Source organism: Elephas maximus, chromosome 18 (genome assembly GCF_024166365.1).
Source record: "Elephas maximus indicus isolate mEleMax1 chromosome 18, mEleMax1 primary haplotype, whole genome shotgun sequence".
In the NCBI taxonomy this organism is placed as follows: domain Eukaryota; kingdom Metazoa; phylum Chordata; class Mammalia; order Proboscidea; family Elephantidae; genus Elephas; species Elephas maximus.
Genome location: NC_064836.1, coordinates 18,351,975 through 18,364,419, shown reverse-complemented (window position 1 = coordinate 18,364,419; position 12,445 = coordinate 18,351,975). Strand labels below are relative to the sequence as shown.

The 12,445-nt window shown below is 50.1% G+C and overlaps 1 protein-coding gene across 4 annotated transcripts in view; it reads left to right on the top strand.

Annotated features, from left to right (window-relative positions):
• Positions 1–12,445, top strand: part of PLXNA2 (plexin A2) — a 268,455-nt gene that overhangs the window by 27,251 nt on the left and 228,759 nt on the right. For 3 of the 4 annotated variants that reach the window (XR_007513869.1, XM_049858413.1, XM_049858411.1), the window contains exons 2-3: positions 3,385–4,652; positions 10,683–10,865. Coding sequence is in view for 3 of the 4 variants with exons in the window: in XM_049858413.1 (XP_049714370.1) it covers positions 3,420–4,652; positions 10,683–10,865 (1,416 nt within the window). In the remaining variant the exon portion in view is untranslated. The remainder of the gene's footprint in view (positions 1–3,384; positions 4,653–10,682; positions 10,866–12,445) is intronic. The other variant, XM_049858412.1, reaches the window with a different exon arrangement.

The window sequence follows — 12,445 nt, the reverse complement described above, 5'->3', positions numbered from 1 at the left end:
CTTGGGCATATTTCCTGGGCAATCTCCTTTCTCCTGCCACATGCTTCCCAGACTGAACCCCTTCACCAGGTTAGGCAGGGCTGAGGGCCAAAGGTCCACCTGCCATGTTCATTCTCACGTAAAGGAAGAAAATAAGCAAAAAGAAGCCAGGAGCTCTGGCAGGATTCATGAAGTGGGATGTACTGGGGAGGCCTCAATGATACCAACTATAGCATACATAAACTGAGCACTCACTGGGTGCCAGCGGCCATGCTAAGAGGTCCATGTGTTATCTCATTGACTCTCACGACTACCTGAGAGGTAGGTGCAGTAATTATCCTCATTGTACCAGAAAGCAGAATGATACTTGACTTGCCCAACATTCCAAATTTATTTCCTAATTCTCCCTAACAACAAAAGCTACTCACTCTCCAGACTGTATCTTGGGAGGATGTTGGGCAGGGAGGTGAGATGGTTGATGTTACCCTTACACTGTGTCTTTTAATGTTCTCTCTGCTACGAGGACCCCTTCCTCCATCCACAGGCTCAACATGTATGTGCAGGTACGTTGTGGGACGGCAGGAGTGCACTGTCCACAAACTCCATGCAATGGTGTCTCAAGGAGCACTTTCTAAAATGCAGAACCCCGAGTTCAGAGCGGTGGCCTTTATAACCGCCATCCTTATGGCTCCCCATGGGGCACGCTGATCCCTACCTTTGGCCAAAGGAGCTTTCCCACCCAGAGTCAGTTCCCTGCCCAGCTGGAGAATTTGGGGATTCTGTTGTTTCCTTTCCGCAGCTTCTCTTGAGGAATTCACGTCCTGCTACCGGCCTCAGGACATAGCTAAAAATAACCTGGTGTTCACATTGAAAGCTCTGTCTGCTGGGAGCTCTGCTGGTGTACGTGTGGGGCCGGAAGGGCTGTGTCAGAGGAGCTGAGGTCAGCCTGGGCCTCCTGCTGCCTTCTTCCTCTTTCCAAGGAAGCCTGGGCCTGAGTCACTGCAGCACACCCCGGTGGAGCCTTTAGAAGAGGGGAGTCAGGTGGGACCTAGCCAGGCATCGTTGTGGCAGTCACACTAAGACGCAGGGTGGAGGAGGAAGGAGGAATTTTTAGAGAAAAAAGAAAAAAGCTGTGGGGACTCTCAAGGAGGTGTCTGTTCTAATTATGACCCTGTCCAGCCAGGTTCAGGAGGTGAACAGGCCTCTCCTAAGCTGCTGTGGAGCGACTTCTCCAGCCTGCACTCAGCAATTCCATTCATGCTGCCTCTTGTGCCCACAGTTCTGTCTGGACTTGTCTGAGGAGGCTGCCAGGCAGTCCGTCCAGCTGGAGAAAAGACATTTCTGCTAGATGGTCCTACTGCTGCTGCCACTGTCCACTCTGTAAAAGCCAGGAACTGCACTATTGTAGTGACAGGGCAGCCTCTGTCCCCTACATAAAAGCTGGGAGCTGCACTACTGTAGTGACAGGACAGCCGCTGGCTGTCCCCTCTGTAAATGTGAGGAGCTGCACCACTGTAGTGACAGGACAGCCACTGTCCACTCTGTAAAAGACGGGAGCTCCACCACTGTAGTGACAGAACAGCCGTTGTCCCCTCCATAAAAGCTGAATGCTGCACTAGTGTAGTGACAGGACAGGCACTGTCCCCTCCGTAAATGCTTGGAGCTGCACTAGTGTAGTGACAGGACAGCTGCTGTCCCCTGTGTAAAAGCTGGGAGCTGCACTAGTGTAGTGACAGGACAGCTGCTGTCCCCTGTGTAAAAGCTGGGAGCTGCACTAGTGTAGTGACAGGACAGCCACTGTCCCCTGTGTAAAAGCACTACTGTAGTGACAAGACAGCCACTATCTCCTCCATAAAACCTGGGAGCTGCACTAGTGTAGTGGCAGGACAGGCGCTTTCCCCTGTGTAAAAGCCGGGAGCTGCACTAGTGTAGTGACAGGACAGCACTGTCCCCTCTGTAAAAGCTGGGAGCTGCACTAGTGTAGCAACAGGACAGGCGCTGTCCCCTGTGTAAAAGCTGGGAGCTGTACTAGTGTAGTGACAGGACAGTGCTGTCCTCTCCGTAAAAGCTGGGAGCTGCACTACTGTAGCAACAGGACAGCCAGTGTCCCCTCTGTAAAACCCAGGAGCTGCACTGCTGTAGCAACAGTCCAGGCACTGTCCCCTGTGTAAAAGCCAGGAGCTGCACTAGTGTAGTGACAGGACAGCGGCTGTCTGACCTGCCTCCCCACCTGGGAGTCTCTAGAAGCTCCCTGGGGATCACTTCCTTGCCTTTCCGGGCAGCTTCCGCCCAGATTATGAAAGAATGAGCACCAAGCTCTGGCAGAGGAAAAGCACTAGGGCCTGCGAGTCAGGAGAGAGAGGAAGGAGCAGCCTTTGAGCATGGCACAGAGGTCTGGGGCCGAGTTCACAGACCCCTAAGCAGTCCTGAGACCCAAGCAGTCCTGAGACCCAAGCAGCAGCTGGAAGGGACTCACCTCAGCGCACTTCCCTCAGCTCTTCCCTCATTTTCCCAAATGTTGCCCTCTCGCCCCAGGTGGCTGACGCTGGACTCAGCTAGCCAGTCCCTGTAGCCAGGAGCCAGGCCTCCGCGTGCTCCTGCTGTGGAGAAACAGAGGTTGAAGCAGTTGCCCCAGGGCCTGGCAGCCTGACTCACTGATGGAGGCCACAATCGGGCATCCGCCTGTCCCATCTCCCTGACCAGGCTCCTCAGGAGAGCATGGGGGATCCCAGTGGTACCGGCCACAGCGTAGTTCACTTTCCTAAAATGTGTCAACAGCTACAAATCGCGGATTCTTCCGTGTGAGAAGGGGCTGAGGGGGAGTGAGGGATGCTGTTCTGCAGTGATCAGCTCCCCTGCCCCCCACCCCCGTGAAGGACAGAGACAGGAAAGTAAAGAAACACAGCAGTTGTAAGGATGGAGGGCTGAAGTGAGAAAGAATTTTATTTGTGGTATTGGACCCTGGAAGGAGCTGGCCCAGGGTGCCTGGGGGAGTGCCTTCCTAACAAGCTGTTAGAAAATGGGTGGTTTCCATTCTACCTGGACCGTGCAGACGGGAGGGTTGGGTGGGAAGACTGGCTTTAGTCCAACACTGGGCTCCAGTAGCTGGGTGAACTTAAGCCATCTTTTAACCTCTCTGGGAGATAGAAAAGATATCTTAAGAGGACAGAAATAAAGATACTTTGTAAAGAAGCATTTTATAGCATAAAGGCTGGAGACCAAAATAGATGATAGGATTCCCTGAACATCCCCAAGAGGGAGAGAGTCTGTTCAAAATAGAAAAACTGAAAGACAGAAGGAAGAGACATACAGAGCTAGTGAGGACTGGGACCCTGGGTCAGGCAGTCCTGTTCACCCCTCCCAGAACTGGTTTTCCATCTGACCACTCTGCCTTGTGTTTTCCAGAACCATGTGAGGGCCAACCCGGGAAGGTGTCCTCGATGAGAGCTCAGAGGATCTGTCCCCTCACCCTCGCCTTACTCAGAATGGAACAGAGGCGGCCCTGGCCACGGGCCCCAGAGGTTGACAGCTGGTCAGTGGTCTTACTTTCAGTGGTCTGGGTGCTGCTGGCTCCTCCGGCAGCTGGCGTGCCTCAGTTTAGCACCTTCCACTCTGAGAACCGTGACTGGACCTTCAACCACTTGACCGTCCACCGGGGAACCGGGGCTGTGTACGTGGGGGCCATCAACAGGGTATACAAGCTGTTGGGCAATCTGACCATGCAGGTGGCTCACAAGACAGGACCAGAGGAGGACAACAAGTCTTGCTACCCACCTCTCATTGTGCAGCCCTGCAGCGAGGCGCTCACCCTCACCAACAACGTCAACAAGCTGCTCATCATTGACTACTCCGAGAACCGTCTGCTGGCCTGTGGAAGCCTCTACCAGGGGGTCTGCAAGCTGCTGAGGCTAGATGACCTCTTCATCCTGGTGGAGCCGTCCCACAAAAAGGAGCACTACTTGTCCAGCGTGAACAAGACAGGCACCATGTACGGGGTGATTGTGCACTCCAAAGATGAGGATGGCAAGCTCTTCATTGGCACCGCCGTGGACGGAAAGCAAGATTACTTCCCGACCCTGTCCAGCCGGAAGCTGCCCCGCGACCCTGAGTCCTCAGCCATGCTCGACTACGAGCTACACAGTGATTTTGTCTCCTCTCTTATCAAGATCCCCTCAGACACCCTGGCCCTAGTCTCCCACTTTGACATCTACTACATCTATGGCTTCGCCAGCGGGGCTTTCGTCTACTTCCTCACCGTCCAGCCTGACACCCCCGAGGGCGTGGCCATCAACTCCGCTGGTGATCTCTTCTACACCTCACGCATTGTGCGGCTCTGCAAGGATGACCCCAAGTTCCACTCGTATGTGTCCCTGCCTTTTGGCTGCACGCGGGCTGGAGTGGAATACCGCCTCCTGCAGGCCGCTTACCTGGCCAAGCCTGGGGACTCCCTGGCCCAGGCTTTCAACATCAGCAGGCAGGATGACGTGCTTTTCGCCATCTTCTCTAAAGGACAGAAGCAGTATCACCACCCGCCTGATGACTCTGCCCTCTGTGCCTTCCCCATCCGTGCTGTCAACCTGCAGATCAAGGAGCGCCTTCAGTCCTGCTACCAGGGTGAGGGCAACCTGGAGCTCAACTGGCTGCTGGGGAAGGATGTCCAATGCACCAAGGCGGTAAGGCAATGCTCACTCTGCTCACTCTGGGGTCAGGCATATACCTCCTGTGGATGGCCTCCTGCCTACCCAGCTCCCAGGCTTCCAAGGTCCCTAAGTGAGAGGGGTTTTCAGTTCCATGTTATCGAGTGGTAACCAATGGATACAGAGTGTTACTAATATCAGACACTGGGGGCACGCTTACCAATTGATTCATTTAATCATTCAGAAAATATAGGTAGTTAGTGCCTTCACTGAGCCAGGCACTATTCTGGGCACTGCAGGCTTCAGCAGTGAACCATGCAGACAAATCATGGAGGGTACACTGGTGAGGCAAGACCAATAAATATAAAATTTATAGTATGTCAGATGGTGATAATTGCTATGGAGAAGAATAAAGCACGGAAGGAGAATAGGCCAGGTCAACAGAGTGGACGCACTGAGCAAGTGGTGTTTGAGCAAGACTGAGAGCAGTAGGGAAGTGCAGGTATCTGGAGAAAGCAAGTCCAGGGAAAGGGAGAGCAGCACAAGTGCAGAGAATTCAAGGCATGGCTGCAGTGTCTGAGGAACAGCAAGGAGACCATTGGAGCTGGATCAGAGTCTGTGAGAGAAAGAGTGGTAGGAGGCGAGGTCGGTTAGAGGTAAAGGGACCAGATCTTGTCCTTGCAGGGTCTTATAGGCTGCTGTGACACCTGATGAAGGGATAGAGAAGGCAGTGGATATGTAAGTCAGAAGAGAGGGAAGAGAGGCCAGCTTGACTGATAGACCGCAAACTAAAGAAGAAGAATCAAAAGTCTGTGCAAAGAGCAAAGGGAGGGAAATAATCCAGACCTGAGGACAGCAGAGTTCAAATTAGCGGAGAGCACTGTCGGGTCAGAAGGTCAGGATGCTGTCGTCTGAGTGATCATCATCCATCCGTCTGTCGCTCCATCGATCCACCATCTATCAGTCATCTATACATCCATCTGCCTCTCCATCCATCCATCCGTTAGTCATCCATCTGGCCACTCACCCCTTCATCCATCCCTCCCTCTACCCATCGTCCTTTCATCTGCCCGTTCCTCGTTTCATTTAACAAGGGATATTGAAGATCTTCCAAGGGCCTGGCACTGTACTAGGCACTGGAGTTGCAAACAGAAAAAGACATACCACTACTGTCACGGATCTCATAATCTAGTGGGGGAGAGGAATAAAAACAGGTGAAAGTGTAATGTAGTGGCTGAGTTTAGGCTTACGAGACAAAGACCAGAATTCCCTTCCATTTGTCTTACTAGCTTCATAGTATCTTAATGTCTCAACCTTTCAGATTTCTTATCTGTGAAATAGGAATGATAATGTCTACCTCATGGAAGGGTCAGGTAAGATAATATCTAGACAGAGTGGCATTTACATTCATTAGTTAACTGTTAGGCAGTATGACAAGTGCTAAAACAGGTTTTTGTGGACTCGGAATCTGCGGCCTAGGGGAAAATCTGGGACTGAGGGACCCATATGGCTGCTTTCTGAGTACCCTAAATTGAGGCTGCCTGTTACAGTGAGCAAAAACTTCTTTTGGAAATGAGAAACAGGTCATCCCCAGGCTCTGTCACTGTTCATGCCATCGTCTGTGTGCTGGGGTAGCATAGCGGGTGAGATTATGGGCTTTAAAGTCTGAGAGATTTGGGTTTAAAATCGGTTCTGTCACTTACCAAGGAGCACTGGTGGCACAATGGCTAAGTGCTCGGCTGCTAACTGAAAGGTTGGTGGTTCGAACCCACCCAGCAGCTCCATGGAAGAATGACCTGGCAATCTGTTCCCGTAATGATGACAGCAGAGAAAACAAAGCAGCAATTCTGCTTTGTCATCTGGGGTTGCTATGTGTTGAAATCAACTTGACAGCATCTGACCACAACACAACCACTTGCTACCTGTGTGACTTTGGGCAATTATGTACCTGGTCTGAGATGTAATTGTTTAAAATGGAGATAATCATACCCTCTTTCCATGGTTAGTTTTAGGGTCAAATAGAATATCTAGGTAAAATCTCGGCACAATGCCTGGCACATCTTAAGAAATCAGTAAATGGCAGCTATAATTATTAAAATAAATAGTAGTTATATGCCCTCTCTTGGTCATAATCTTCCCTTTTGTAAAATGAAGAGATTGGACTGAATAATCTCCAGAGTTCTTTCCAGCACTGTAATCTGGTGTCCTGTGAGCCCAACTGATCAGGAGAAGGAGAGAAAATGCAAGGGTTAACACCTTGTGGAGTCCAGCCTGGTTCCCAGAGCCCAGAGCTGTCAGGAGGAAACTGCTGATTCCTGCTTGCCTGTGAGCCAAAGGGAAGAGGAAGCAGACACCCTGCTCTGCTCCAGTAGCCGTGCAGAGAGACAAGCCTGGGCTAGTGCCCAAAGGGCGGCAAAGGCACTGAGAGTGACAGGAGGGCCTCAGAGAGAGCAGCACCTCACTCCCCACACCTTCAGCATCACACTGGTCCAGCCTTTGCAAGGGGGGCTTCCAGAGGAAGCATCCATCAAAGGTCCTTAAAATCCAACAGATCCCAGATCTGGGAACCCGGAAACATCTTGGTGGCCTCAGAGGGGGTGAAGGATCAACGAGAGAAGCTGTGGTCCCAAAGGCTTGATTTTAACATGACCTCTGGACTAACATGGAGCTATCAGATCAATAAGGGTTTGACGTCCCGCCCAGAAAAGGGATAGGGAAGGGGCCTAGGCCTCACTCAAAACAGCTGTGCACAAAAAGCGTAGCAATTTACGGGCATAGCAATTTACGATGACCCTTTAAAGCAAGGATTGTCATCCCCGTTTTACAGATGGACAAAAAGGCCCACAATAACTAAGTTGCTTAAGCCTACACAACTATAAATGATATAGTAGGGAGTTGAGTTTGGGTCAGCCCATATGACTTCTGAGTCCAGACTGTTTTTGTTAAGTCATGCTGCTTCAAAGGAAAGCATACCCCAAGCTCTCATTGTTTGAGGAAAAGTACAGGGGACATCCATTTTTTGAGACTATCTGACAATTTAGAGACGAGAGAAAGGTAGGCCAGACAACCCCAGGGGCTTCGGCTCACAGAAAACCATCTCTCTTACAGTTCTGGAGATTCTAGAGTCAGAAAGGAGGTTTCCAGTGAGGTTTTTTTTTTTTGCTTCTGTCATCGTTTCTCAGGCTGGCTTGGGCTATGCCTATGCCTAGACTCTGCAGCCTTACCAGCCCCTGGAGGAACTGAGAAAGAAGCTGAAACCGTGGAATCAAAGCCTTTCAGAGCTTAGTGATTACCTGGCCCAATCCTTTCACTTCACAGTTGAGAAAACTGAGGTTCAGAGAGGGTATGTGACATTTCATGGTCACACAGATCGATGGTAGTAGAGACAGGATTAAAATCTAGATCTCCTGAGTCTTTCTAAGGCTCTTTTCTGTCTACAGTGTAGGGATAAGGAAGAGAAAAATTAAAAAGTAGCCGACTACTCTGACCAGCTTTCCAAGGAGCTAGAAATTTCTGTCAACGACTCCACTGGTATGCTGGCAAATATTAAACAACTGGCCCTCTGCAGGGAAGGGGGTGTGAGCAGAAGCCCCGATCTGCAGCGTTTGTCAATTTCCGTGGTGAAAATAGTTCCTCCATGGGTGACTTCAAACTGCTATTGTGACGTTACTAAACAGAGATGAGTGCATTCAAGACCCTCTGACGTGACTCCCTTCCTGAGAAGCTTATCCCCTCTGCTTTGTAGGGCCCCATATTATCCAGACTTCAGGGGCCATCCTCAGCCTAAAAAAAAATCAGTTCCTTTTCCTAAAGAGTACACACACACACACGTGCAACATCACCATTCCCATCAGTAGCGGGAGGAGCTGCTCTTTCCAAAACACCGAGAACTTACAGACACATGTCTCTATCTCTGTTGGAACTGAGAAAGTAAGGGAAGTCCCTGGTTTTAAAAATATATATATGCTGTAGGGTTGCTACAAGTCGGAATTGACTCGACGGCACTGGGTTTGGTTTTTTTTTTTTTTTTTGGTATAGCTTACACAGGAGTCCTGGTGGCTGCTAACCAAAAGATTGGCAGTTCAAACCCACCAGCTACTCCACAGGAGAAAGATGTGGCTGTCTGCTTCCATAAAGATTACAGCCTTGGAAGCCCTATGGGGCAGCTCTGCTCTGTCGGCATCGACCCGATGGCAGCGGTTTTTTTTATAGCTTATAAACCAATTATTCCAAGGAAATGAGGCTGTCACCAAGTGATGTGTCAGTGGTCTCCTCTCTGGTGAGGGTGAGAGAGGAGGCTGAGGGAACAGGGAGCGGTACTGTCCCCGATACTTTCTATGCTTCCCACGACAGCCATTGCCTTTCTCCTCTGGGATACCTTTCCTGCGCCACAGGACTCGGGGCTCTTTCTGGCACTGTCTGTGACTTTCGCCTGCCGGATTCCACGTCGTACAATCAACTGAGGAGTTACAGAGCACCCATCATGGCCCAGCCCAGGCGAGGCACTGTGTGGAGAATGCAGACAGGTCGGCTGCTCCTGTCCCCACTGACCATAAAAAAAAAAAAAAAATAGTCTTTTTTTTTTTTTTTTAACTAGATGAGCTCTTTCGAAGTCATCAATTTACCATCTCCTTCAACAGGTGCAAATGGTTAACATGCTCAGCTGCTAACCAAAAGATTGGAGGTTCCGGTCTACCCAGAGGCATCTTGGAAGAAAGGCCTGGTGACCTACTTCCAAAAGATCAGCCATAGAAAACCCTGTGGAACACAGTTGTGCTCTGACACACATGGGGTCGCTATGAGTCAGAATCAATTCAACATCTCTTTTTGTGGTTGTTACTGTTGTTGTTTTTTTTAACGTCCCCCAAAGATGATGCTACTGGTCTTAGATCGCGCAGCCGGTTAGCAGTAGAGCGGAGACTAGAATCTAGGTCTTCCTGTTTTCTGTCCAGCAGTTTTTTCACTTACTCAAGGTGATCTCTATTCAAAGGTATCCCAACCTCTCCTAGAAGATACTCTTAATACAGGCACACTACCACTCCCTACAAGAGGCTGATGATAGGAAGAACATCACCTCCAGAATTCTCTTTTATTTGGATTTACCCAAACATTGTTGAAGGCTGTAACATACAATAGTGGGAATAGTTACACAACGTATGGGGTTTTTCTACACGCATTATTTCATTTGCTCCTCGGTAATTCTGTCAGAAAATGGATTGGTATCATTACAGATAAAGAAACTGAGACTTAGGTAGATTAAGTAATTTTCCCAAAACATAAGGCACTGTTCGAAAGTAATATTTGTAAATGTTTTCCAGTCTGTCCCCAACATGCATGCATACCAATTGCCGTGACATCGACTCAGCTCTGACTCGTGGTGCCCCATGTGTGTCAGAGTAGAACTGTGCTCCATAAGGTTTTCAGTGGCTGATTTGGGGGAAGCAGATCCCCAGGCATTTCTTCCAGGGTGCCTGTGGGTGGACTCGAACCACCAACCTTTCAGTTAGCAGCTGAGTGTGTTAACCTTTTGCACCACCCAGGGACTTCATCCCCAGCACAGAATGTGGTAGTTAAATGGCTTAAAATTCCTTGTACCCAAAGGGAGACACTGCAGCCCAAGAAACAAACAAGAAACCCTCTCCAGGATGATAGAACTCTTCTGTCCTGTTGTCTCTGGACTGAATACCCACTGAAGGCACCTTCATCTAAAATAGAAAGATGCCCACAGAATAGCACACAGGGACACGGAGATAGCCAGAAGATAGGTGCCAACAACCAGCTTTACACATTGCCCCTGCTTCTCTTGCCAGAAAAGGGAATGGTGACTGTAGGTAAGTGGGAGGAATGGCTGTTCCTTTATCTGGTTCCATAGGAGCCAGCATGGAGCCTATTTGTGAGTCAGCTAGTGAGAAGCTTTTGTTTCCAGCGTGTGTTAGTCCCCGAACCCCATGTCTGCGCATCTCCGAGGCCTGGTGTCCTAGGGCTGGCGGTTGGGGATGGGGTGCTGTACGGTGATTCGGCCATGCTCCGCTGCTATTGACCCCAACTCACTCCTCTTTCCTCCAGCCCGTCCCCATCGATGACAACTTCTGTGGACTGGACATCAACCAGCCTCTCGGAGGCTCGACTCCAGTGGAGGGCCTGACCCTGTACACCACCAGCCGTGACCGCATGACCTCTGTGGCCTCCTATGTCTACAATGGCTACAGTGTGGTTTTTGTGGGGACGAAGAGCGGCAAGCTGAAGAAGGTAAGAGGCTATGAGCTCAGACACACGATGCTGGTCAGCTCCTTGGCCAAGGGTCCCGTCTGGAAGGTAGCTGTTGGAGGAGATTTAAAAACAGACTGTTTCTTTTTTTGGAGGGTGTAGGTGAGGGGAATGAGGTGAGAATGGTAGGATGACATCAGCTTTGTGGATGACCTTCTAGTTCTTCCAGCACCATCAGTCCATGGGGGTCTGGGGAAATGAGTGTATTTCAATATTGCCTAACCTGAAGGAATTAGGAAGGTGTATTGGAGAAATCATTCTTCATTCTCAAATTAAATAGGACTGATTTTTTTTTTTTTAATTTGCATTGTGAATCACACACATCACAGATCCCTTCTCAGACTGTACTGGTCAGAAGTCTTTGTTGAGTCCAGAGAAGCTAGTTGAAGCCAGTTATGGACCCCAATTCTGAGAACATGGGCAGATGGTGGTGATAAGAGGCTGCTTTCCTGTCTGCTCGATTCCTGCAATCACAGACCCCCAGCCCCAGACCTGAGCTGCAAGGAGGACGTGCCTGCCCTGGGCACCCCTGCCAGCTGTAGGGAATGGGCTCTTTGGGGCTGGCAGCATGGGAGGCCTCTGGTGCGGTAGGCTAAAGCCAACAGCTTGTACCTGCTTGTCAAGTGCTTAGAGCATGGAGAGGGAGCACAATCTGGTTCATTATGTGGGATTACAGCAGCCACATTATTTCCGGCCCCAGCTAATCCCCTTTTCCCAAGTCTACCCTCCTGCTACCCTTCCCAGTCCTGCCACCTGTGGGTCAAGGCACATGGAAATCTCAGGCTTTGATGTTGACATCACCCCTGCAGCTCCATTTAGAGCCTTGCAGGTGAGGCTGTTTGGGAATATGTGGAAGGAGGGGAGAAGGGAGGGAGCCTGAGGGAGAATTTCCATGTTCTGCTTGTTCTGAGTTCCTGCAGGAAAAAAAAAAAAAAAATTTTTTTTTTTTTTTTTTTACTGCTAGAGGAGGTGAGAAAAACTAGTTTGGGTTTCTGTGCAGATGTTGAACTTCCCAGACCTCTCCTGGGTCTCCTGACACCAAAGCCCTTTATCCCTTTCCTGGCTCAATGAGCGGTCCCTACATGCTCCCTACTTGAGCCCTAGACCCTGCCTGGGACTGTGTGTGGACTCTAGCTTGGCTTCAGGCATGTGGAAGAGACAATAAGCGTGGTCCCTGAGTTAGCTTCCCAAATTGAGGGGGAAAGGAGATTCTATTAAGATAGATGTAAAAGTAGCATATTCCACTTGGCCAGGGTTCAGCTTAGACCTCTGGGGCTGCTGCTTCCCTCTTAGCCAGCCTTCTCTTACATGGTTGTGCAGATTCTGCCTGGCAAAGGGGCTTTGGGCCAAGGGGTATAAATCCAGCCTGAGGGCCCCTTTCAAGCCATGTGCCCTAGAGTACAGACACCCACCAAGAGGGGCTCCTCTTACTAATTCATCTGCACATAGAGACCATCTTCTTCTAAACTTCACAAAGGCCTTCTAAGGGCCAGCTGCAGCCACGGCTAGGTCAGTGCTCAGCACCTTCCCTGTCTCTTTCCCCCACCTTCAGTCCCTGCTCT